The sequence below is a fragment of the Gymnoscopelus braueri genome (assembly GCF_963280865.1).
Source record: "Gymnoscopelus braueri genome assembly, chromosome: 17".
NCBI lineage: Eukaryota > Metazoa > Chordata > Actinopteri > Myctophiformes > Myctophidae > Gymnoscopelus > Gymnoscopelus braueri.
In genome coordinates, this window is record NC_137617.1 from 46,263,471 (window position 1) to 46,289,628 (window position 26,158).

Here is a 26,158-nt window from a genome sequence, read left to right on the forward strand (position 1 = left end):
GTTGATGACATGTATTATGTCATCAACAAATACCAGTGGTGGAAAGTAACCAAGTACATTTACTCAAGTACTGTACTTAAGTACAATTTTGAGGTATTTGTACTTTACTTGAGTATTTCCAATTTCCAATACTTTTACTTTTACTCCACTACATCTCAGAGGCAAATATTGTACTTTAACTCCACTACAATTATTTGAGAACATTAGTTACTAGTTACTTTTCAGATATAAATTATGATATTATGAAACATACATTAACCACTTTAGCCCTGTTTTATACATAGGCTATTTGAAAATAGCCGATCTACAAGCTCACAACGCGTCGCGAAGCGACGCGTTGTGAGCTTGTAGATCTGCTATTTTCAAACATTTAGTACTTTTACTTTTGGTACTTTAAGTACATTTTGATGCCAATACTTTTGTACTTTTACTCAAGTACATTTTGAATTCTGGACTTTTACTTGTAACAGAGTATTTTTATTTTACAGTATTGGTACTTTTACTTAAGTAAAGAATTTGAGTACTTTTTCCACCACTGACAAATACAAACACTACAGGTAGCCAGTGACTTTGACCAGTTTCACTTCAAAACCTTTGCATCATGCATGTCACACAAACAGAATGCGGCACACACAACACCAATGGTTTTGATAATGTGGATTGTGGTTAAATGGTGGAGTTGTGGATAGGACTATATGAAAAAAAAACTAGTTTTATCAACAAAACGCATCGCATTCTGTTTGCGTGACATGCATGATGCAAAGGTTTTGAAAGTGGAACTGGTCAAAGTCACTAAGGCCACCTACTGTATATCTACGAAGGAGAAGGAGATAAAGGAAAAACTGCAGCAGTGAATGACACCTCCTTTCAATGGAAATTTACATTTACCTCCCCTTTTGATCTCCTGATCGCCTTTTTCAGGACAATTTTGAAAGAAACCAGTGACAGACAGACAGACCAAAAACAAAAAAAAAGCTCCAAACTTTATTCCCAACAGCAGCAGACAAGCAAAGGACGTTTCATCCTTGAAATCTTTTTCAAGTTAGAAAACTTGACTTGAAATAGACAACAAGGTCAAAGTGTTGTTTGCTTGTCTGCTGCTGTTGGGAATAAAGTTTGGAACTTTTAAAAAGGGAGTTACCCTCTTTTGTCTATGATGTCATCCTGTCATATTGACATCCAGTGGTGCTCAAACTGTTTTTGGCTCAGGGCACTCCCTGTAAATAACTTTTTCATCCACGGCACCCCTGAATTACATGGATACTTTGCAGCACCTTATATTTACAGTATATGTAAATATTTTCCCCTACAGTATGTCACGAGGAAAACTCGAGAGAATATCTATTACCATTATAGGACAGAATGAAAATAACAATATACTTTTAACCACTTGAACCCCAGCATCCATCCCTATTCTGAGGGGAACATCAGCCAAAAAAAAGCTGATCTCGTTGCGATTCACGATCAGGATCAAATTTGGAAACACTTTATTTGAAGGACATTTTCACAAGAAATGCTCTGAATGGGTGCAGGTGCAAATGAGGTGTGTGTGTGTGTGTGTGTGTGTGTGTGTGTGTGTGTGTGTGTGTGTGTGTGTGTGTGTGTGTGCGCGTGCATGCGGGCGGGCGTGCGTGCGTGCGTTACTATACATGTGAGGACCAAATGTTCCCACATAAGTATAGCAGAATATCAGACATAGACGTTGTGAGGACCGTCTTCCTGGTCCTCACAAGAAAAGAAAAAAAGTTTTGTGGTTAAACTTTTTTTTTTTTAGAGTTATAATACAATTAGGAAAACATTCAGTTTGGGTTTAGGGGATTGGGATTAAACATTTAGAGGTTAGATTAAGGCATTAGAGAAAGAGTTAATCATGATTTTATACTTAGTTTTGTGCCACAGTCATGCACCGAAAAATAGCCGATCCACAAGCTCACAACGCGTTGTGAGCTTGTAGATCGCCTATTTTTTGGCTCTAGGCTACAGTAAAGAAATGCCAATGTGCGTGCGTGCGTGCGTGTGTGTGTGTGTGCGTGCGTGCGTGTGTGTGTGTGTGTGTGCGTGTGCGTGTGTGTTCGCCAGGTGAAGTGATAGTGTTTGAGAACATGGTGGGATAATTGCTCTTCTCTAACGAAGTATCATGTTTTCTCTCATAATCAGATCCTCCAGATGGCCTCATGGTGTTATGTGTTACCAAGGAAAACAAGAAGATGGTGGAGGTCTTGTCCGAGTACAAACTGTGAGGACAATCTGATTAGGACCGATATCAATCAAACCCTGGCAGTGACAAACCATCAGGTTTTTTAGTTTAGTTTAGTTTTTCTTTTTTCTTTTTCTGTTTGTTCTTGTTGCTTTCTTTAAAGGAACCTGGACCATATGAAGACTGTCCATCTGTCTGTCCGTCCATCTGTCTGTCCGTCCATCTGTCTGTCCGTCCATCTGTCTGTCCGTCCATCTGTCTGTCCGTCCATCTGTCTGTCCGTCCATCTGTCTGTCCGTCCATCTGTCTGTCCGTCCATCTGTCTGTCCGTCCATCTGTCTGTCTGCGGCTCATTTCACAAACCACCATACCAGCGGTTGCCAAGCTTTTCTGGATCAAGGCCCACTTGAAAACATCCTGAAAGCACTGGCGGCCCACCCACCCATCTTTGTTTCTGTCTCATTCCTAAGCCAATAGTTTGATGACCAGTGGACCGGTATAGGCAGCGGTTCCGGTAGGAGACACATAGGAGACTCTCTGCGTCTCCTACCGCAACCGCTGCCCGGTCATCATGGCTTAAGAATGTGAGAAAAGCTAAAACATATCCATGAATTCAAGTCTCCATGGGGTGAATAATCAATAGAAACAAAAGTCAATTTGGGGGTGAACTATCCCTTTTAACTCTTAGACTGCCAGAGTTTTTTTTTAGAGCAGTCTGTAGCCTCTGCCAGGGTTTTGAACGATTTTGTTACCTTTTCAAGTAGCCACAACATTTTTTGCTCCAGTATGATTGATCCCCTGATGGTTGCTAATCACTGAGGAGATTCAGGTGTGGTTTCCTTAATGTCAACGAGGTCATTGTGACCTCGTTGACATGTGTTGTTTGATGTTTGAAAATAGCTCAAAACCAGTAGTTTTAAACCAAAGAACAATGTGAATTGTTTGTCCGTTTGAATTTTAACATTGAAGTGAATGGAGCAGCAAATCTTTGGAAATTGTTATCTCGTTATTCGTTTTGAATATCGAAAAAAAATTTTTTTGACGTTTATAAATGTCTTTGGCAGGCGACAGCTAATTTCTCAAAGTTATTGTGTTAATACGGCAGCCTATCGGCTATGTTCTGCAAAAGATTTCCCCACAATACGGATGCCGGGGCTCGAGTGGTTATTAAATGAACGTGTTATGAATGAGTTATAATGTGCATGGATGCATGAAGCGTGTATACCCCGTCTTGAGGCTCCTTCTGGTTATATTTGACCATGATGTGCGTGTGCATGTATGCATGAAGTGTGTATGTGTACCCCGTCTTAAGGCTGTTGAGAGCTTCCTCCACGCCCTTCTGGTTGTACTTGACCATGTGCGTGTGCATGTCCGGGTAGTTGCTCCGGATGTTCCTCTCCGTGCTGCCGTTGGGCACCGTGCCAAAGCGGAACGGAGGGTAATGTTCCTGAGGCTTCTGGAACTGTAGGGAGGAGAGAGAGAGATGGGATTGGTGTTTAATCTATTAAGACCCGGGGAACACTTCTGTGTCATTTTACGATTTATTTGGCTATTCAAAAATAGCAGATATACAAGCTCATAGCGCGGCACCGAGTGCCGCGCTATGAGCTTGTGTATCTGCAATTTTTTTTCTAAATCGTGGAAAATGTGCGGAAAATTGGTCCGCGGCCAAATACATAATCATTTTGGTTGTCCTTGATATGGAGAAGTGGGAGCGCCACTGATATAGCAACATACTGTTAGGATTTAGAAAACAATTTTAGATATGTATTTGGCCGTGGACCCCCATCTCAAAATGTTTTGTTCCAGGGATCCCCCAGAAGCAAAGATTTTAGTAACAAAATGTTCGCTTAAAATAAATAAATATATATATATATATATATATATATATATATATATATATATATATATATATATATATATATATATATATATATATATATAATATATATATATATAATATATATAAAAATATGTATATATTCAAAGATTTGCACACATTTTCAAGATTTTTCAAAAATAGCATATCTACAAGCTCATAGTGCGGCACTCAGTTCCGTGCTATGAGCTTGTAGATCTGCTATTTTTGAATAGCCAAAGACAACTAAAATGATGCGTTCCAGGATTGAATGGGTTAAGATAGAAGAGACAGTGCCCTCGATACCCTCATACCTGTCAAGCTACTTCTGTAAAGTGAGTGACAGCCACAACACTAGAGGGAGCGACCATGATCCGGTAGCCTAACACCCACATTTAGAACAAACATGTGAACATTCTCACTCTTACTGCTGCTCTGCCACCACAATGTGTAAAGCCCCGACACCATTCATTAAAGGCTGTGTAACACTGGTGTCTTTCAAAAAAAAAAAATGTCTTGAAAAACAACATGTATCAGGAGACCACAAGAGGAGGTAAATGCAAGTCTCCCATCTCTTTGGTACATGACACAAACGTGGTGGAGAGAGAGAGAGAGAGAGAGAGAGACAGAGAGACAGACAGACAAATAGAGAAACAGTGACAGACACAGAGACAGACATAGAGACAGAGGGCCCTATGTTGCGTGTCTTAACCCATTGATACCTGGAACGCATCTGTGTCACTTTAGATGTCTTTGGCTATTCAAAAATAGCAGATATACAAGCTCATAGCGCGGCACCGAGTGCCGCGCTATGAGCTTGTAGATCTGCTATTTTTGAAAAATCTTGAAAACATTTTTTTTAGATTCTTTTCCAAAAACTGTTTAAGACCTCAGGTCTTAATGGGTTAACTCATGGAGTGCCAGAATTATTTCTGTCTATGTGGTCCCGGTGCCAGAGATTTTTCAAATCTCCAGTATGATCGATCCCCTGGTGGGTGCTAATCACTGAGGGTTGCACTGTGTGGTTTCACAAATGTCAACGAGGTCACCTTGTTGACATTAATTATGTCCGTTGTTGAAAACAGCATGTCTGGGCCAAAAATTCATAGTAAAAAAGGAGCCGAGATACAGCCTTTTTCAGTAATAAGTTAAACAAGGACTGAATGGAGCAGCAAATCTTCAGATAATGATATCTTGGGTTCTGAATATAGAAAAAACAAACAAAAAAACAACAACACATGAAACACGTCATTGGCACGTGTTTCATGTGTTGTTGTTTTGCGGTGAAACACGTGAAACACGTCAATGGCACTCAATGAGTAAAGTACCAGGTCTTATATAATATACAGTATATAATGTACCTGTTGTTGTTGGTCGTTATTTGGGGGGGATTTAGTGCAATATGTGTTCTGGAACCTAATTTAAGTAACAAACCCCCCCAGAAAAGTAACAAATCCGGAAAAAAACACATTTTCGTGCATACAGCACCCTGAACCTAAAACGTCTTCCCGCGGCTACGGCTCTGTGTGTAAGTGGGTACAAGTCTTATTAAACTTGTACCACCATTTAGCACCTGTAAGTCTAATAGAAATTGACAATTGGACTTTGTGAGGAGAGACCATTTTCCCTGGTGCTCACAGAGAAAACAACCAAAGCACCAAAACGGAGAGAGAGGGGGCAACAGAGCTACAAAACAGGAGGAAAGATTCTTCAATTCATCTTTTTGGATGGAGGAGCAAGAGACAAACGAAAGGAGAGAGAGAGAGAGAGAGGAAAGAAAGAAAAACAAGATTATAGAGACGTAGAAAACGCTTGAGCGGGAGACAGAAGGAGGTCAGTCACTAAAAACAGGACAAGAGAGAGATGAAGGCAGATGAGAGGGAAATGGAACGGCGGCAGCCAAGAGAGAGACGGAGAGAGACGGAGAGAGAGAGAGAGAGAGAGAGAGAGAGAGAGAGAGAGAGAGAGAGAGAGATCGTTAAAAAAACCGGAATAAAAATTAAAAAAAAAGAGCCAGAAGTGGGTGGATGAGAGTCTATTCACTTCAATGAGATCCAATGTGAGCTTTGTCTCCTGACTTGATCTGAGCGCAGCGCTTCTTCTTCTTCTTCCGCTCAGACACATGTCTGTCCAGTACAGACAGACAGACAGACAGACAGACAGACAGACAGACAGACAGACAGCTCCATTCAACACACACTTCAGTCAGTACTTTCACTGTGGCCGATGCTTTTGTGTGACGCTGTGGTGTGATCAAAGTATGTCATTAACACATTCATTGCCAGGTATTAATGAATTCATTCATTCATTATTTTGAGTCTTTTTGACGATCCAGCAATCTTTTTTTCCAACCCGGATGTAAACAAACAATGTCTCTCTTCTTTTGAACATTTGAACCGCGATCGCCCGTTGTGTTGTTATCGGCAGTTAAAAATGGCAAAAAAACGCATTCTGGGAGAAGAAATCCGAGCAAGATGTGTTTTTCTAAATCTCATAACATTGGAGTGGATGACGTCATTTCCGGTTCTAGAAAAAAGTTCAAATATGGAGATCAGAGGTTTCTACCCCGACAGAAAGCAAAATGTACTTTAGTTAGTTTCCAGCTCAGTAAATGTAGCATTGGGAGGTTAATGTCAAACTGCAGGGAGGAGGAGGGGGGGGGGTTGGGGGGAGAAGGGGGGGGTCGACGGTTGGAGTTCAATTAGCTGCGGACAGAATGGATCTATTTATCCTGCTTACAGCCCTGACCTTTAAACTGAGAGCACAATGAATGGAGCTGTCACCCCGGTGCTAAGTGCATTGTGTGTTTAACCATGAACCGTGTGTGTGTGTGTGTGTGTGTGTGTGTGTGTGTGTGTGTGTGTGTGTGTGTGTGTGTGTGTGTGTGTGTGTGTGTGTGTGTGTGTGTGTGTGTGTGTGTGCGCGTACTTGGAATGTATGTATCTCACTAAGATTATGAACAAAGTGCATGCAAATACGAACGTGTGCATTTATATCCCATATGCAACAATCTCCCTCTCAAAGCGATCATGCATAATGTTGTATTCCCATGTACTTGTGTACAACAATGTGCATGCAAATGAGTGTGCTCTCTCTCTCTTTATGTGCATGAGTGTGTCTGCATGTGTGTGTGCGTGCGTGCATGTGTCATTTCATTTAAATGCAAAGCACACTGGTAATTCAGTTTTAATGTCTGCAATGTACAACATCAATAAAGTTTGATTCGCTGTGCGGCTGCACATAATATCACTATGGCTGGAGGTCCTTCACTCTCTGCTGCTATAATCAGCCACTCAGGTCATCATATCATTACTGTTGGGGAACGAATGCCCTACTTTGTCGTACAACAGTGTCATGTAAAAGTAGCTAAAAGTGTATAAATACTTAACCAATGAAAAACATTAACAAGAGCTTTGACTAAGTAATAACTACATTGGATCCACTTGGAACACAGCTTATTTTTTTTACAGTATTATCAAGACTGATATGATATAAACATTGTTACATGGATATTTTTTAGTTTTTGTCTCATTTCTAAGCCAATAATTTGATGACCGGCAGCGGTTCCGGTAGGAGACACAAAGAGTCTCCTTTGTGTCTCCTGCCTACCGGTCCGCTGGTCATCAAATTATTGGTTTAGGAATGCGACCAAAACAACAAAATATCCATGAATTCAAGTGTCCGTGGGGTGAATAATTGATAGAAAAAAAGATTTTTGGGGGGTGAACTATCCCTTTAATGTCTGACTGTACGTGCTGTTTACATTTCTGACAAAATTAAGTATTCAATAAAACAAAATCATACATCTCATTATGTACACAAGATTCCTTCTCAACACTTTGACCTTCTGGCCTGCTGTGCATTAAAGGTCTTTATGATGGAACAGGGAGTTAGAGACCCTTGATTGGTGGGTTTATCAGATGGATTACCGTACAGTGATCTATTCAGGATCCGACGCACCAGGCGTCACCCATGGATCCCACATAATCTCATAAGGACTCCTAGGATGTAAGGTGAGCTAAGACTCTATAAGCTGTATAATCTGTAGGAGCCCTGTACACACACAGTCAGTGCTGGAGCAAGACAAGTCCTGTATTAGACATTTTACTTGAGTAAAAGTAAGAAGGGGAAAAAAAGTATTTGCATATATACATATATATATATACACTTAAAGTACAAGTAGAAGTAAAAGTACATGCTTTGAAAAATACTTGAAGTACAAGTAAAAGTAAAAGTAGGAGTATGTTTAAAAAAAATCATATCGATGAATTGCTGTAATGTTTTCACAATGGATTTATAGGATGTATAACTCTTGTTTCAGAGAAGTAACTCTCTGAAACCACCTGCACTGCATGCACTGCTGTGCTTGCTTGTAGAACCACTACGTTATACAAAGTCTGCAGAAACACCTACAGCATAGACATGACTGAGGAACCAGAATTAAATACTTTTACTCCTATACACCCATACAAGATGTAACAAAGAGGCGAGCGGAGGGGGAAGCCATAAACACGGCTAGTGTGAGAGCAAAAGTGTGGCCAATTGCATTTTAGGGAAGGAAAAAAAAGAACAGCCAAACTAAAACTACTCAGTACTTTACAGCCTTCCTAGAAATGTACTTGAGTAAAAGTAAAATATTTGACTTGGAAATGTACTCAAGTTAGAGTAAAAAGTATCAAAAAAAGTAAAGTACAGATCCTCAGAATCTGTACCTAAGTACAGTACTCAAGTACATTTACTCCGTTACTGTCCAACACTGCTTAATACCACAGCTGAGGCGCACTAAGACTCTAATCCCTACAGACCTGACTCCAGGGTAATAGATTACTAATCTATAGGAACCCTGTACACAGTGCTTAAGAACAGTCACTTTAATTCCTCCATAGATCACTGAAGGTGGGTGAGCGTTAATCCCTGCCTGGGAGAGCTGAGACGCCTATCAATGAAGAATGCAAAGATATGCCCTCTAAGAAGCCTATTGCATATGCTATGCACGCTCGCTTGGTATTGTGCATCGAACATAATGACGATCTACAAGCTCACAAAGCGTCGCACCAAAAGCTTGCATAGAGCTTGTATATCGGCTACTTCCAGTGTATTTCCAGTGAATATATATACTGTATAAATCCGGCATAAAGCTTCCGCAAGCTTATAGGCTCTGTGTTGGTGGCTGTATTCTCTCTGTGTGTGTGTGTGTGTGTGTGTGTGTGTGTGTGTGTGTGTGTGTGTGTGTGTGTGTGTGTGTGTGCGTGTGTGTGTGTGTGTGCGTGTGTGTGTGTGTGTGTGTGTGTGTGTGTGTGTGCGTGTGCGTGTGAAAAGGAAGGTTAGAATTAGACATTTAAAGGTCAGGTTTAGGTGTTATCGTTACAGTTCCTATTTTATGCTTAAATTGTTTGTTTGGTGATGTCACAAACCGGAAAATAGCCGATCTACAAGCTCACAACGTGTCGCAAGTCAGCTTGTTGATCTGCTGTTTTCCGGCTTTAGGCGTGTGTGTGTGTGTGTGTGTGTGTGTGTGTGTGTGTGTGTGTGCACGTGCGTGTGTCGAAGTATTAGCAGAAAAGCAACAGGCGTTTTCGGGCACAGCGACTCCACCGATTTTCTAATCCAACGAATGCCGTTTGACATTCGGCCGTCTAGCATTAACCGAGTGAGCGAGACGACGGGCGGGATGAGAAGTGACAGCCCTGTGGGCGGATGTATATTGATGGACAAGTCGGCGGGACTCATGGCAGAACAAGTCACAGACACAGACACTGCCTGCTTTGACAGACAGCGGTAATTGATTCATCGTTCAAGCACCCTGTGCTGTGCTTGCACCCACATCCACACCCCCCCACCCACACCCACACCCTGCCATGTCTGTCCCCTGCACTTATGAGAGATGGACAGAGATGTTCTCAGGAAAGGACTTGAAGTCGACTCCATCAGGTTTGTGAATGGGGCTTTTTTTCCCTTCCTATTTAAGCACAACCGACAGGGGTTTTGCTCGTCTCTGCCAGACGGGTGGGCAGAGGAGGGAGACGGGACAAATGACAGAGATAGAAGAGAGAGGGGGGAGGGAGAGAGAGAGAGAGAGAGAGAGAGAGAGAGAGAGAGAGAGAGAGAGAGAGAGAGAGAGAGAGAGAGAGAGAGAGAGATGTGTAGGATGCAAAAGGAGAAGTGAGACATAGAGTTTAAAAAAAGGGGGGGGGGATTTGTTGCACCAGCTCCCAAAATATATATTTTATGTAACACAAAGTGTCAGTGTCAGTTTTGAACGCTCAAACGTTGTTGTGCCTGTGGTGTACTCACACTTTTTGCTACAGTAAAACAACAATATTTTTTGGAACTAAGCTGCTGTGTGGATTTTCTCCTTAAAAAAAAAAACGTTGCTCGTCCTGTCGTGCACCATGCAGTGACAACTGGATGTGCACAACCAACGCATTCTCACTGCCAAGCTGGTGATGGCTTGAGACGGATTTAACCAAACGGCAAACGTTTGACGTCTCGGGGTACCAGCGACGGCATTCGACGGGGGGGGGGAATGACTTACGATTCTGTCCCTCTATCGGCAGTGGGACTCTGGAGAAAACGGCAAAATAAAATATCAAATGTGCCGTCCGTTTAGATGGGAACAGCGTTTTCGGGGGTTAAAACCGCAACAAAGTGAAACCACCTTCCAGAGCAGAAATCTTTGAAAACGCTCCACGTACCGTCTCCATGTCAATGGGCTCAATGGAGGAAACGGAAATGGCATGGCTCATGGCTCACGTCGGCTCATTTCACGTGCGCGATGTAAACAAACAGCTGTGATAAGAGGTAGAAAGGGAGTGGTTCTACGCATGCGTGACTGGTGTGTGCCACCTAGCAACCAGACATGCACACCACCAGTGTTTTCAATCACTGTTGCGTCTCCGTGTAAACGCAGAATAACAAGTTAGAAACGCAACGGCACTTTGCCGTTTTCTATTCTGATCGTTGCCGTGTAAACGTTGCCTTAACCCATTGAGACCTGAAGCTGATTCTACAAAATGTCTTCTAATTCCCAACAGTTTTCTGAAAAAAAACGTATGTTGCTATATCAGTGGTTCTCAAACCTTTTCATGTCAAGGACCCCCAACATGATATGTATTTGTCCGCGGACCCCCATCTCAAAATATGTTGTTCCAGGGACCCCCAGAAGCAATGATTTGAGTTAAAATGTTCACTTTAAAACAACATATATTCAAAGATTTGCACATATTTTCACGATTTTTCAAAAATAGCAGATCTACAAGCTCGTAGCGCGGCACTCGGTGCCGCGCTATGAGCTTGTAGATCTGCTATTTTTGAATAGCCAAAGTGTAAAATAATGCTTTTTTAGCTCAAATCAAAAAATGACACAGATGCGTTCCAGGTCTCAATGGGTTCATCTCATCTCAACCCATCTCGTCTCGTCTCATCACATATCCTCATCTCATCATCGTCTCACCTTCTTGTCGGACAGCCCCGACACGGTGTCGATGTACTGCTCCTGGATCATGAAGGCGGCCAGGTTGGCGGTGTAGGAGGCGAGGAAGATGACGGCGAAGAAGGCCCACACCAGCACCATGATCTTACTGGTGGTCCCCTTGGGGTTCTCGATGGGGACCGAGTTGTTGAAGACGATGCCCCACAGCAGCCACACCGACTTCCCTATGGTGAAGGTAGGACCCCCAGGAGCTGCAGGTATAGAAGACATGGTGAGAGAGTTATAATATAATATATGAAGGTTCTTCAAGCTCTTCAAGGTGTGAAATGTTTTTTAAACCCTTTAACCCAGTGGTTCTCAAACTTTTTCATGTCAAGGAACCCCAAAATTATATAGATTTGGCCATGGAAGATTTGTGTTATTTTCTTTTCCAAAATACAATATACAAGCATATACAAGCTCATAGCGCGGCACTCAGCGACGTGCTATGAAATTGTATGTCTGCTATTTTTTAATAACCAAAGTATACATTTGAACTTTTTTGAAAAATAGAAAAAAAAGTTTGGAAAATGTTAAATCATTTAGATTTTTTTTTCTTTTACACAAACCTTCTCTTCTGGGGGGTTCCTGGCACAAACTCTTTTTCAGATGGGGGTCCGCGGACAAACATATATCAATTTGGGGGTCCTTGGCACGAAACACTACTACTGCTTTAGAAGATATTTGTAGAATCGGCCTCAGGTCTTAATGGGTTAGGAAAGAGTTCAATAATGGATCCTGGCATGAATAGAATGAATTGTGTTTTTGTTGTAATCACACGTCCGTCTCCCAGAGACACGTTGTTCTGTTGTCCTCTTTCATAGAGTGTGAAATGTCAACAGTTGGAGCCGTTAAGTATTCAGGAGGCGTCAATCGCCATGTCCTTCTAGAGGACGTTCTCCAAAAGTTCTCAGATTTCTTTTTTACTTAAGTAAAAGTGTCAATACCACAATGTAGAAATACTCTGTTACAATTGAAAGGCCTGTATACAAAAATTGTACTGTAGTACAAAATAGTGGCATCAAAATATACTCACAGTGCCAGAAGTACTCATTACAGAATGTCTCACGTTCTTTTTTCTTTTTATTCATAATTCGTCAAAATCTTTCAAAAACAGCCGTTGTAGATCAGCTATTTTATAACCTAGCCAAAGTATAACCTAGGGCTTAATTGGTTATTGTATGTTTTGCTAATATCTAAATGTTCAAACTAAAGTAAAATGTAACTTAAGTGTTCAGATAGTTGTAGAAGAGTAAAAAAGTGCAATATTAGCATGTATAAGTAAAAGTACTCAGTTACTTTCCACCACTGCCAACAGAACCATTTCATTTCATCTCCTGCCATTCCCCGCCATTGTTGCTCATGGGGCGACAATGGCGGCGAACCGACGCCATCAATCACCACTTCGATTAGCGTAGCTACCGACGCTAATTAAAACGGGAAAGTGACCTTTCAGGTCATTGGCGTGCTCTGTCAGCATTGCATTCTGGGATTGATTAGTCCTCTCCCCCAAAATAAATCCTGTTCAGGACCTCTAATGCAGTGGTTCTCAAAGTGCGGTCCGGGGACAGCTAAATGTGTTAATATAGCATCACAATCCCTTTAACCACTTCAATTGTATACTTCAGCTAGTCAGATAGAGCTTTTGGAAAAACTTGAAAATATTTGGGAATAATGTAGATAGATCTGCTATTTTAGAAAAATCTTGAAAATGTGCGCATTTAACATTTTTAACAAATCTTTGCTTCTGGGGGTCCCTGGCACAACACATTTTCAGGTGGGGGTCCGCGGCCACATACATATCAATTTGGGGGTCCTTGCCACGAAAAGGTTTGAGAACCACTGCTGTACATAAATGGCATGATGACATCATGGCATCCGCTAAAAGCCTATACATTGGTAATAAACCTCACCTTTGGCGCTGATCAGGCTGCGGTTGTAGCCGACGGGACTGCAGTACTCGAACACGAAGACGGTCACGGCGACCACGGTCAGACACATCACGAACATCATGACCCAGACCGCTGGACTGTACGGCTCTAGAGGGGTAGAGAGGGGGGGGTGGGTAGATTACACAGAGGATGAATCCATCAAAGCTGAATTCCAATACTAACATTTCTGCTCACTAGGTCACGCCAGCATAGCGGTGTTACAGTGAAATTGGTGACCTGCCGAAATATGTGACAACCGTGTAGACATCCCATAACGTCAGTGTCCCAACATAAATCATTGCGGTTTGTTTATTAGCAAGAGTTCAACCTATAGCGGTATTTAGGCCACATACTGTATTTAAAGACCTCCATGCATGTTATGTGAAGTCCACAAGATGGTCACATATTTTGGCAGGTCACCAATTTCCCCGTAACACAGGCAGAAATGTTAGTATTGGAATTTGGCTTCAGCCATATAGGCTCTAAGCACATGCAGCAGCCATTTTGGAAAGAAATTGGGCCTCTTCTTCACTTCCTTCACCAGGTGTTACCAATTATACCAATTGAGACTCTGGGCCATTTAGTGTAGCAGAGTCAGGGTTCTCAAACCTTGTCAATTTCAAGGACCAACATAACTGAGAGTGTACAAATGGACCCGTTTATGGGTCCATTTGGCTCCACTTGTACACTCTCAGAGTCACGCACCATTGGGGGCCATATGGAACCCCCTCAAGTTACTATGAGGGTCCCCCCTGGACCCCAATTTGAGGTGTTCGTGAGTGTTTCCAGTGAGCCAACATGCACACTATCAGCACCCTGACTCTGTTTGACCTGAAAGGAACAGAGCCTTCATCAGTATCATTAATAACACCTGTGTTAGGAAGTAAGGAAGAGGCCCAATTTATTTCCAATATGGCTCCTGTGCATAGAGCCTTTTTTAGTTATGAGTGTGTGTGTGTGTGTGTGTGTGTGTGTGTGTGTGTGTGTGTGTGTGTGTGTGTGTGTGTGCGTGAGTGCATGCTTGTGTGTGTGTAAGAGAGGGATTTTGTTTTAGGCTATAGATATATATATATATATATAAAAAATAAAATAAAATAGAGGGTAAACATGGAATTGGAAGTTTGCTGAAGCCTCTGTGGACCAAAGAGACAGAACTTGTTAAAGTAGGCCAGCGGAGACACCCAGGGAGCAGCCTGAGAGAGACACATACTAATGCTGACTAACTTGTTCTGAATCTATCTTACCTACGCTGTAGCTCCAGTAACTAAGTACATTTACTTAAGTACTGTACTTGAGTATTTCCAATGTCCAATACTTTTACTTCTACTCCACTACATCTCAGAGGCAAATATTGTACTTTTACTCCACTACAATTATGTGAAAACTTTAGTTACTAGTTACTTTTCAGATATAAATGATTACATTATGAAACATACACAAAACCACTTTAGCCCTGTTTTATACCTAGGCTATTTGAAAATAGCAGATCTACAAGCAAAACAGGTTGAAAACCAGCGTAGCGTTTTCCTCACCGAGGAAGGCGGACGGCGAGACGGTGCCGTTGCTGCGGGCGACCATGACGCTGATGCCCGTCTCCACGAAGGGCACGGAGAAGTCGATGATCTCCGAGCGCTCCTCGTTGATGGTGAGGGAGCCGATGGCCATGTCCGCTCGCCTGTACACCACCTGGAATATATAATATATAATACAATACAATACAATACAATACAATACAATATACTATACACCACCTGGAGAGACACAGAGTACAATCACTCACTTTTACATTTACCTTACTTAAAGATAGGGTAAGTGATATTACATTGGCTAAGCTTCGCAGGATTGGCTGTGATTGGCTACCGAGATGCATGATGAAATTAATAACTCATAAATAGCACCGCTCACTTCACACTGGGTGTGATTTTTTTGTTTGCTTTGTCAAACAATATTTCATTTTTTAAAATTTGGAATATTGTATTAACGTGATAACAATGGCTTCTATTATAGCATGCTACCTTGATGATGTCATTGGTAGGCGGGTTTCTGAACTGTCCACGGCCCTCCTCTGAGACAAAAGCCATATTATAATGAGCATTAGTGAGGAACCAATTATATGAAGAAACATTTTTTGCTTTACTTGAGTATGTCCATGTTTCAATACTTTATACTCCACTACCATTATTCGAAAATGTATGTTACAATTGACTTTGCAGATTTAGATTATTACAAAACATACATTAACCAATACAGCCCTATTGTATACTTTTTCTATTGGAAAATAGCCGATCTACAAGATCACAATGCATCACATCGCAAAACTTTGCGTGCAACAAACTATAATCTACACCTTAGATCAGCTCATATCAATCACAGGTTGAGCGTTTGTTTTACCTACAAGCGCCGGCCGTGCGGGGCTTCTAAGCACCGCCCGTGTAGGACTGCGAGTGACTGAGGGGCTTGGGGCGGGGCTTGTAAGGAAAACAGGCGCTCCCCATCTCTCGCAAACCATTTCAATCATCATGATATGCGTTTTGGTAAATTATGGTCCCATCTATTTTAAAATAGACGATAAAGTAGGTTATGCTCTAGGAGGGGCGGGATGATTTGATTGACAAGCTACACAACCAATAGCATTCATTCCCCGCCCCCGCTCTTGATTGACAAGCTACCCAACCAATAGCATTAATTTCCGGTTGCAAAGGATATGACGCGATATGACACGATATTGAAAGATGGTGGATTGCACACAGCTGAACAATCGGCTTCATTTTCGGTCTGTAGAAACCAATGGCGTGACGCTGTCCATTCTTTTTACAGTCTATGGTTTACACGCAAAATCTGGCAAAAAAAAAAGAAAAAAAAAGCATGCCGTCGGGATAATCCATTCCATAGTTATGGGAAGTTGAATGTGACTTGTTTTCACCAAAAACAACAGAAAAAAGAGGGAAAAAAACCGTTTATAAATCCTATAATACTGAATGAAACCAGGTTCATTTTGTTGTGATTTCTGGGTGTACTGTTCTTGGTGATCCTGGGATCATTCACAGGCTGCGGAAGAGCGCCCTCTATCGTAAAACCACTGAAAACACAGAATCTCGTCACTCTCGTCATTGGCGGTGTGTCAAAGAGTTAGGAACTGTGTTAATCGGGACCGTGTCTATGATTTTCAAGTCGCCACAACTGTTTTAGAAAAGCAATAAGCCACGCGAGGTCTCAGTTTACCTCTATTTTATAACAGCTGAGAGGGTCGGAGGCACTCCTCTCAGCCATTATAAAATACAAAGTAAATTGCGACCTCTGGTGGCTTATTGCTTTACTTTCTTCAGTTGCTCTCTCGTCATGGCTGACAGTTCCCACCTGATGTCGTGTGGGAGTTCCGACCGCTCCAGATCGTACTGAATAACCGCTAGCTTGCATAACGTCTTCAGACTAGGACTTAAGTCTAAGATGTACATGTCAAACACTGCATTGAGCGTAGTTTCATTGAATCCTCTAAGGAGGATGACACGATCTCCCACGATGCAACTGCACGTGAAAGATGTCCGAGACGGACCTTTCCCCTTGAGCTCGACCTTCTTCCAGGAGGTGTCTCGATTGAATTTCCATAGATCATTGAAGGCCCGGTTAGAGTTGTCACCACTGTCACCAACAAATATGTACAGCTCTCCATTGTAGGCAAATGCTGAAAAGCCCATAAATGTTTCTGGAAGCTGTGCAGAAGGTACATTCAGCCAGCAGTTGGTCTCTGTGTCAAACATTCCGATGTTGTTTCCTTGGTGTCCATAAACCCCAAATACAAACATCATTGTCCCAATGATGGTGGCTGAGTGACAATCTAAAGTAGATGCAGGAGTTCCTCTGGTGTTAATGAAAGACCAGACCATTGTGGTGGTGTCCAACTTGTACATGTCATTAGTCCATCCAGTCCGCTGGATGTATCCTCCATAGACATACATGACCTTACCCAAGACGCAGGCTGCGTGGCCCTTCCTCGCCTCTGGAACAGTCCCAGAAACCTTGGGCTGGAACCATCTGTGGGTGACGACATCAAATGCATACAGAGCGTCGTCGTGCTCGTACCCTCCCAATATGTAGACTCTACCTTCTGTCGGCACAGCTGTGTGGTCATAGCGAGGTGTGGGAACCTCAAGGGGACGTTCTCCCCTTCCATTTGTCACTGGGGGCAACTTCCTCCAGCGTAAAGATACTGTGTTAAAGATGTGCACACTAATCTGATCACTTCCTTCTGAAATGTCCAGAAGACCCCACCCTCCAAAAGAGTACAGCTTGTGCCCGACTACCACAGCAGCGAGGTTGAATGTCTTTGGTCCTCCGGATCCGTTCAGATGCACCGTCCAGTGAAACATTTCACTCACCAGCACCACTGCGAATCAGCGCGACTCATTTGCAAAATAAATTGTTAGAATGCAGGTAAGTTCGCCGATGCTAACCGATGCCTTGAGCCTCACTGGCATGAATGATGTTCTGTTCATTCGACAAATCATTTTAAACAATTCCATGATGGCTGTGATGATGAGGCTGTGACGTCACTGTGTGATGATCCACAGCATCAGAAATGAAATGATCAACTCTTCATACTGATGATGTCATATATCGACAGGTTTCCGAACTGTCCATAGCCCTCCTTTGAGACATAGACAGAGAAGAAAAAAATGCTATAATGCTATATGTTATAATGAGCCTTAGTGAGCACCAATTACATGAGGTTGAAAATGGGTGAAGTGGCCTTTACTTTTCATCGGTTCAATATCCAATATTAAAAATTGCCTAGAGGGTGAGTGGGCGGACGGATGGGTGGACCAGCGGTGGAGGACACAAGAGTAACATCTGGACTTGCATGGCGCACCGCGGCTCCAATGCACACCAAAACCTGGCACACACACTGGTCAGGGGTCTGCCATGCAGAATGGCCACACCAAGGGGCCACGTGTGGCTCCCGGGGAACCCGAGCGAGGCCTAAGGGGCCACAGCTAGGCTCACCATTGCTCCAATCCACACCTGGCACAAACAGGGTTGCCAGATTTTGCGAGAGAAATGAGCAACCAGGTCTATGAGAACAAGCCCAAAAGAAGCGACTAGTAAACACGTGTGAACGCTTTAAACGCTATAAACATCGGCTATATGAAAATAGCCGATCTACTAGCTCACAACGTGTCACATTGCGGTGCGTTGTGAGCTTGTAGATCTGCCATGCTTGTAGATCTGCTATTTTCACAAAAATGTCTTAAGAAAAAAAGTGACAGATGTGAAATAGTTTTTGATAAACATTTTAACAATGTGGGGGGGGGGGGTCCATGGACAAACTATACAAGCAATTGAAATATGGAGATACAATATTTCACCCCAACTGCAACACAATGTAGTCAACATCCCCCGTGTACACGCGCACACACACACACACACACACACACACACACACACACACACACACACACGCGCACACACACACACACACACACAAACACATCATTGAAAAAGAAAAACTGCAGGCAGTAATGCTGCTCTCCAGGGTAACACCTGCAGCTGTGTTTGATGTGTGTGTGTGTGTGTGTGTGTGTGTGTGTGTGTGTGTGTGTGTGTGTGTGTGTGTGTGAGAGAGCACCATATGGATGTACATGGTGTCTTCACACCAGTGACCTAGTTTAAGGAGCCATCAAAGGCTCCCTGGCTGTCACGCGCTGCAGGTGACCACTTACTGTACTTTAACTGTATATCGTTGCTGTCGTTGCCATCTCCGTTTCTACAGCGGAGACTACAGCGTCACACAAAAGCATCAAAAGCAGCAGATCCACAAACTCGGTTTGGAGCTTGTGGATCTGCTGTCTTTGATGCTTGAATTTGAATCCTGAAAAGTTTTGGACATATGAGGTTTATACTTACAGCTCGTTGCCATTTTATCAGTGGTGTAAAGTAACTAAGTACATGTACTCAAGTACTGTACTTAAGTACAATTTTGAGGTATTTGTACTTTACTTGGGTATTTCCAATTTGTAGCCTACTCACCCAGTGCCAGCAATTTTCCTGTTTTATAACCTTTTCAACCGGTCACTGAATTGTTATATCGATTGTAATTCATTGTCTGGCTGTGTTTATAAACAATCGACCAGCACTGAAAGAGTTAAGTTTGTTCTCTATCTCTCCGCTCTCTCTCTCTCTACCTCCTCCAAACAGGCTGAAGACGTCATATCCGTTTGTTGCGTTCCTATTTTTTTTTAGAGAGAGAGATCTGATGTTTTACAGTGAGAGAACGCTATGCGCCCTGTTGTTCTTGAACGCGTTCGACAGGAAGTGTCGCAAAAGCGCGGCTTATTTAAAGCCATTTAAAGCAAGGACCATAGCTTTTAACTCATTCAGAATCAGTGCCAATGACGTCACCGACGTCACGTTTTTATAAGCCCAGGGTGCCAATGACGTCGCCGACGTCATGACATTTTTTTTATGTATATTTTTTTTAATGTTCAGAACCCAAGATATGATGATTTGAAGATTTGCTGCTCCATTCAATTCTTGGTTAACATCTTACTGAAAAAGGCTGTATCTCGCTTCCTAAGCACTTTTTTTTTTACAATGTATTTTTGGCTCTGGCACTCAGAGCCAAACTGCCAGAAATGTAACACTGGTTGCTTGTTTCTCTCCAGAACCTGGCAACTTGGTGTTGCCAGGTAGAGAAACAAGCAACCAGTGTTAAATCGTTCGGCAGTAGCGCTAGCCTCTCAGGAACTTTCAGCGCATGTTTGACTATCATGAGACTCTACAATGAGTAGTAGTAGAGAAAAAAATAACTTTGCATCGGTTATAATAGACGAATTTCCCTAAGCCACACGCTCCCATTATGACAACGGAGTGGGTTGAAAAAATGACGACAGGGGAATCTCTGGAAAAAAACAATGCCACTTTTTACGTCGGTAGGTGAGTAACGACACATCAAAGACAACACTTAAAATGTCCGGAATTCTCCTTTAAATAGCTCAGTGTTCGGTCTCACCTCTCCGATCATGCCGTTCCAGGTGCCTCGGACCAGCTTGCCGTGCTTGCCGTTGGTGACCAGGTAGAGGTCGTAGGAGAACTTGATGGTCTTGGAAAGCTTCTTCAGGGTGTCGATGCAGAAGCCCTTACAGCACAGCTTGATGTACGGCTCCGAATAGCCCACGATGCTGCAGCACACACGCACAAACACAAAGACAAACACACACACACACACACACACACACACACACACACACATTAGGATGACTAACATTTTAGGATGACGATTTTATAAATGCCATTATTTTTTTATATTTTTTTCTTAATGTCTTTATTCCACGATTTTGTAACCCATTTTTTTCACCCAGTGCCAATTGCCTAAGCTTGTAATCCTGGGCGCTACTCTCCCTCTGCCAGCCTGGGGAGTGCCCAGAACTGAGCTCATGCTTCCTTCAATGCACGAGGAGTGAGCAGGCCGCTTCTTATCACCTGACAGGGGGGAGTTTCCCCGGTAGGACGTAGCACTTGGTGGAAGGAACACGTTTTTCCAACCAGTTCCTTTCCCCCTCCATCAGGCGCACCGGCTGACCAGGGGGAGGTAGTATAGTGACCAGGATTACTGCATGTTTTTTTATGAGGGTACCTACCCTAGGAGACACGGGGAGAACATGCAAACTCCACACAGAAAGGCCCTTTCACCAACCCCACCTAGGGTATGGGCACTGATGACACGGAGGATGCGATTCTTACAAGTGTTTGGCATTTTAAACTGTGAGCCTAGAGCCGAAGAATAGCTGATCCAATAGCCCACAACGCGTTGCACTGCAATGCGTTGTGAGCTTTTACTGTAGATCGGCTATTTTTTCGGTGCACAACACTTGGCACGCAACTATGTTTAACTCTAATTCTAAACCCCTAAACCTGCCGCCTTGGAAGCTATTGGATATAATGGGTTTCAGGGTGCAGCTGTGCGTTGCCACGTTTGAAGGGGCCACACAAGATCAAGTGAATTGATCAAATCTATAGTGGGCAGTGGTGGAAAAAGTATTTGCATGCTTTACTTAAGTAAAAGTATCAATACTGCAATGTAGAAGTATTCTGTTACAAGTAAAAGTCTGGAATTCTAAATTTACAAAAGTATTGATATCAAAATGTTCTTAAAGTACCACAAGTAGAAAGTATACTCATTATGCAGAATGTCCCATTTCACAAGTTTTCAAATGTATACAAATCTTTTGAAAACATCAGATCTACAAGAACATTTTACTTAAGTACAGTACGTGAGTACATGTACTTAATTACTTTCCACCACTGATAGTGGGTTAACTGTGACAGAATGGACAGCCAATATTACCATCAGAATTAACTCCATCAGAATCAACTTTATTGTCACATCTCTGTCTTACAGATGAAGGTGAAGAAGTGGGGGGTGTCATTACTTTCTGCATAAGCTTCATAACCGTTTTTGTTTTCCAGAACTTATAGGGGAGAAGAACAAAAAACGAGGGGGGGCGGGGGGGGCTGGGGGGGGGGCAGGGAGTAAAAAGAAATAAGGCAAGTCTCCAGTATGGCACAATATTTCGATGAATTGACATCCCATCGCTGTGAGAGGGGATGAAAGCAAAACCAAAACGTTTTGTTGGGCCCCAAGCTGTGATTTGTGAAACAGCATGAAAGGAGCCTCCCCCCCACAGCGGTGCTCCGTTTCCATAACAATCAACACAAATTATGTAGAATTAAGATTTTTCCAGTATTATTGTCACGATGCGACACGTTGTGAGCTTGTAGATCGGCTATTTTCAAATCGCCTACGTATAAAATAGGGCTAAAATGGTTAATGTGTGTTTTGTAATGTAATCATTTATATCTGCAAAGCAACTAGTAACTAATGTTTTCAAATAATTGTAGTGGAGTAAAAGTAAAAGTATTGGAAATTGGAAATACTCAAGTAAAGTACAGATACCTCAAAATTGTACTTAAGTACAGTAATTAAAAAATGTACTTAGTTACTTTCCACCACTGGTTCTGACACATGGCCTAACAATGGTGCACAATTGTTAGGTTGTGTGGACAAACAGAAACCACCAAATACAAAGTTTAAGGTTCTTTATTCAAACACTAGCAAACAAATCATTATTTCTCTCTCACCATGGCTCTGCACTGGATCCTAAAAGAGTCAGGGAGGGGTTGAGGCCATTTTATAGGTTTTTCAGGAAACACACCTGCAACCACTGATTGGGCCAATTTGGGCCAAACCATCTTGTCTGTGGACAAGGTGTTGTATCTGTCTAAGAGGTTTTCAAGGTGTTAAAGACGAACATTGGACATTACATCGAAGGAAAAGCAAAGATCTACAAGCCTAAATGAAATGTACATAATGTATTTTTTTGTCTATTTATCGCTAGTGAACAGATATGACAATATTCTGAGTACCCCCTGATTATTTGGTCAGTCTGGTGGGAGTCATGTATGTCTGCTATTTTTTATACTTACTATTTTTGAGTAAGTATAAAAGGTCAAAGTGGTTAAGTTAACATTATTGTGATGCTATATTAACACATTTGGCTGGGGAGCCCCTTGGAACACCCCCAAGGACCCCTGGGGGTCCCCGGACCCCACTTTGAGAACCAACGCCATACATCACTAACATGAAGGACGCCGCATGGACAGGCCTCATTGGCTCCGATCAATGTCTGTTAAGAGAGTCTACAAAACCACACCGTCTGTCTGTCTTTAAGACACTTCTAACTGACACACACACACACACACACACACACACACAGACGATAGATGTCTGAGTGGCTGTTGTGGTCTGTAATCAAAGGCTATTACGGTGTGGGTACACACACACACACACACACACACACACACACACACACACACACACACACACACACACACACACAGCATTGATGATGTGTCCAGTGGCCTCTCTGCTTAATGGGGTGTAACAACAGAACGGGGAACAGAAGGAGACAGAACTCAAAGAAGAAGACGAGAGAAGAAACAGTGAGAGAGATGAGACACGATGTAGCACCACTTAAACTGTGCTGAGTCACACACACACACGCACACACGCACACACACACACACACACACACACACAGAATGAAGCAAAAAGCAATTGTGTCTCTGGCTCATGGCTCTCTCTCTCTCTCTCTAGTAATCAGGATGGAGTAGTGAGAAATCAAAGGGGGTTGAGTCATTTTTGAATAGACAACTTATAAAATATGGATACAGTGGTTCAAGTGTGCTAAAAATAGTTGATCTACAAGCTCTACGGTGTATTTTCGGAGCGTGACACCCCACACGCAGCCAAGCATAAAATGACTTTATCTTAGTTCTACCGGATCTATTCTCCACTAGTTCCTCCATGACCTTTACGTCTAGTTTTTATTTGCTGATGAAATTGTCAATTATATTTAGTCATAGTTTAAGTCATCATAGCTTAGTTTTAATTGAGTTTTCGTCAGTGGAAAAGGGTAATCGACGAAAAAAAAACTGCGTCATAGTTTTAGCTGACAAAATGAACGCTGCTTGGTGTGAACGATCCTCTATAAGGATAATGGAAGAAGTGGAGTCAGGAGTGGAGAGAGAGAGAGAGAGAGAGAGAGAGAGAGAGAGAGAGAGAGAGAGAGAGAGAGAGAGAGAGAGAGAAGCAGACCCAGTGAGACTAGATAAAAATAACACTCAAACACGGTAGCGTGGGTGGGGTGGGGTGGCGGGTGTGGGGGGTGTGGGTGTGCAGCCTAAAGCTGGCTGCATACTGTACTTCAAACGAAGTCAAACTTGTTTTATAATTTTTTTTGCGGCTTGCCAAAACCAAACAGGTTCTCTGAGGACCAAAAATGATTATTTATTTTTTTCCCCGTTTTTTTTTCTCAAACCTTCTCCTCTTTGAGAGCTTGAATGTTAAACCCCACACTGCTGGAACAGTTTGTTTACATCCACCTGCTAACGCGCTTTGACATGGATCCGGGTATTTTTTTTTGCCATTTCTGGCGACAGACACAGAGGTGGACAAAGAGCTCAATTCCAGTACTTGAGTCAAAGTATAGATACACTCCTGGTCAAACATTAATTAACTACAAGGGAAAAAGTTGCTCTGTCAAAATACTGTAAGTACAGGACTTGAATACTGATGACATCCTCACAAGTGCAGTGGCTAAGTGTCACGTCATGATCGTCTTTGCACGCAAAATGTGTGTGCACATACGCTAGATATTCAGCTGATTCAGCACCCTGGAGAGAGGCCACAGTCGTGGACCAATGGGCCGTAGAGGAACGATGGGAATTTGTTTTCCGAATAAACACACACCGGCGGACTAATGGGTCCATGTTATTTTGGTGCGAGACACTAACGATTAAAAATAGTTTAAAAATGTTTTTTGTATTTAACCCATTCAATCCGGGAACGCATCCGTGTCATTTTAGAGTTCTTTGGCTATTCAAAAATAGCAGATCTACAAGCTCATAGCACGGCACCGAGTGCCGCGCTATGAGCTTGTATGTCTGCTATTTTTGAAAAATCTTGAAAATGTGTGCAAATCTTATACATACATATTCTTTAATATAATTTAATCTAATACATATTTTTTTAAAGCAGATATTTGTAAAATATTTAGTATACCTCCAGAAGCAAAGATTTGAGTTACATTCTAAACTTAAAAAATATATATATATTCAAATTCTTTGCACAAATGTTCAAGATTTAAAAAAGGATAGCAGATCTATAAGCTCATAGCGTGGCACTTGGTGCCGCACTATGAGCTTGTAGATCTGCTATTTCTTAATAGCCCAAAGAAATCTAAAAATGACACAGGTGCGTTCCCGGTCTTAATGGGCTAATTGAAAAGGTTAAACACAGCATGACTTTAAGGTTAAGTTGCCTTTGGAAATTGTTATTCAGTTATACTCTCTGTTACTGTTCCCAGAATAGTTAGCATGCAGGGAGCAGGGGGACCGCTGTAAGAGACCATGGGTGAACAGCAAGCATCTGCCAGAAGGCATGGGGGTGGAACAGGCTGGCACGGGGGGCTGAGGGGGGCTCCTCACCCACCCCTGTGCCCCCCTGATGCCAGTGGTGGAAGATGTCAGTACAGTTACTTAACTCATTTAACTCTTTCATTGCCAGACTTATTGGCACTTGTGTCGTCCCAGTGCCAGGAAAAAGGTGCATTTTTCCTCCGTTTGTTTTTTAACATTGAAGTGAATGGAGCAGCATTTTTTTGGATAGCGTTATCTCCTAGTTCCTTTGAAATAAACAAAAAAAACAACAAGACAAAAAAAAAAATTATAATAATAAAAAAATAATAATAAAAAAAAAAATTAAATAAAATAAAATAAAAAAATCGTCATTTCTGTCCGTGGCCATGAGAGCCATTGGACGGGAATTCCCGTTTTTGTCAATAAAAGAGTTAAGGGGGGGGGGGGGGGGGGAGTCCGGGCGCAGCCTGTGAATGATCCAAACACCACCGAAGAAGAGTACACCCAGAAATCCCGTGACCACAACAACAAAAAAAGAATGTTAAAGGATTCACAAAAGTATTTTTTTCGCGGATTTCTGTAGTTTTCTAAGTGTTTTTTTTCTAAAACAAGTTACATTCAGACGGCCATAGCTTTGGATTTCTAGCTTTGGAGCTTCTATTTCCCGATTCTACCAGACCCCCCCCCCCCCCGTGCGTGTAATGAGCTGATCTCCGTGAGGACAGCGG

General features: G+C 42.4%; 1 protein-coding gene across 1 annotated transcript in view; it reads right to left on the minus strand.

Moving 5' to 3' along the window:
* LOC308105181 (glutamate receptor ionotropic, NMDA 2C-like) overlaps positions 1-26,158 on the minus strand; it is a gene marked incomplete at both ends in the record, with an annotated part of 118,547 nt that overhangs the window by 22,939 nt on the left and 69,450 nt on the right. Inside the window, 5 exons of the mRNA XM_080455817.1 lie at positions 3,499-3,659; positions 11,509-11,738; positions 13,440-13,565; positions 14,990-15,143; positions 20,464-20,632. Of these exons, the coding sequence (XP_080311943.1) occupies positions 3,499-3,659; positions 11,509-11,738; positions 13,440-13,565; positions 14,990-15,143; positions 20,464-20,632 (840 nt within the window). The remainder of the gene's footprint in view (positions 1-3,498; positions 3,660-11,508; positions 11,739-13,439; positions 13,566-14,989; positions 15,144-20,463; positions 20,633-26,158) is intronic.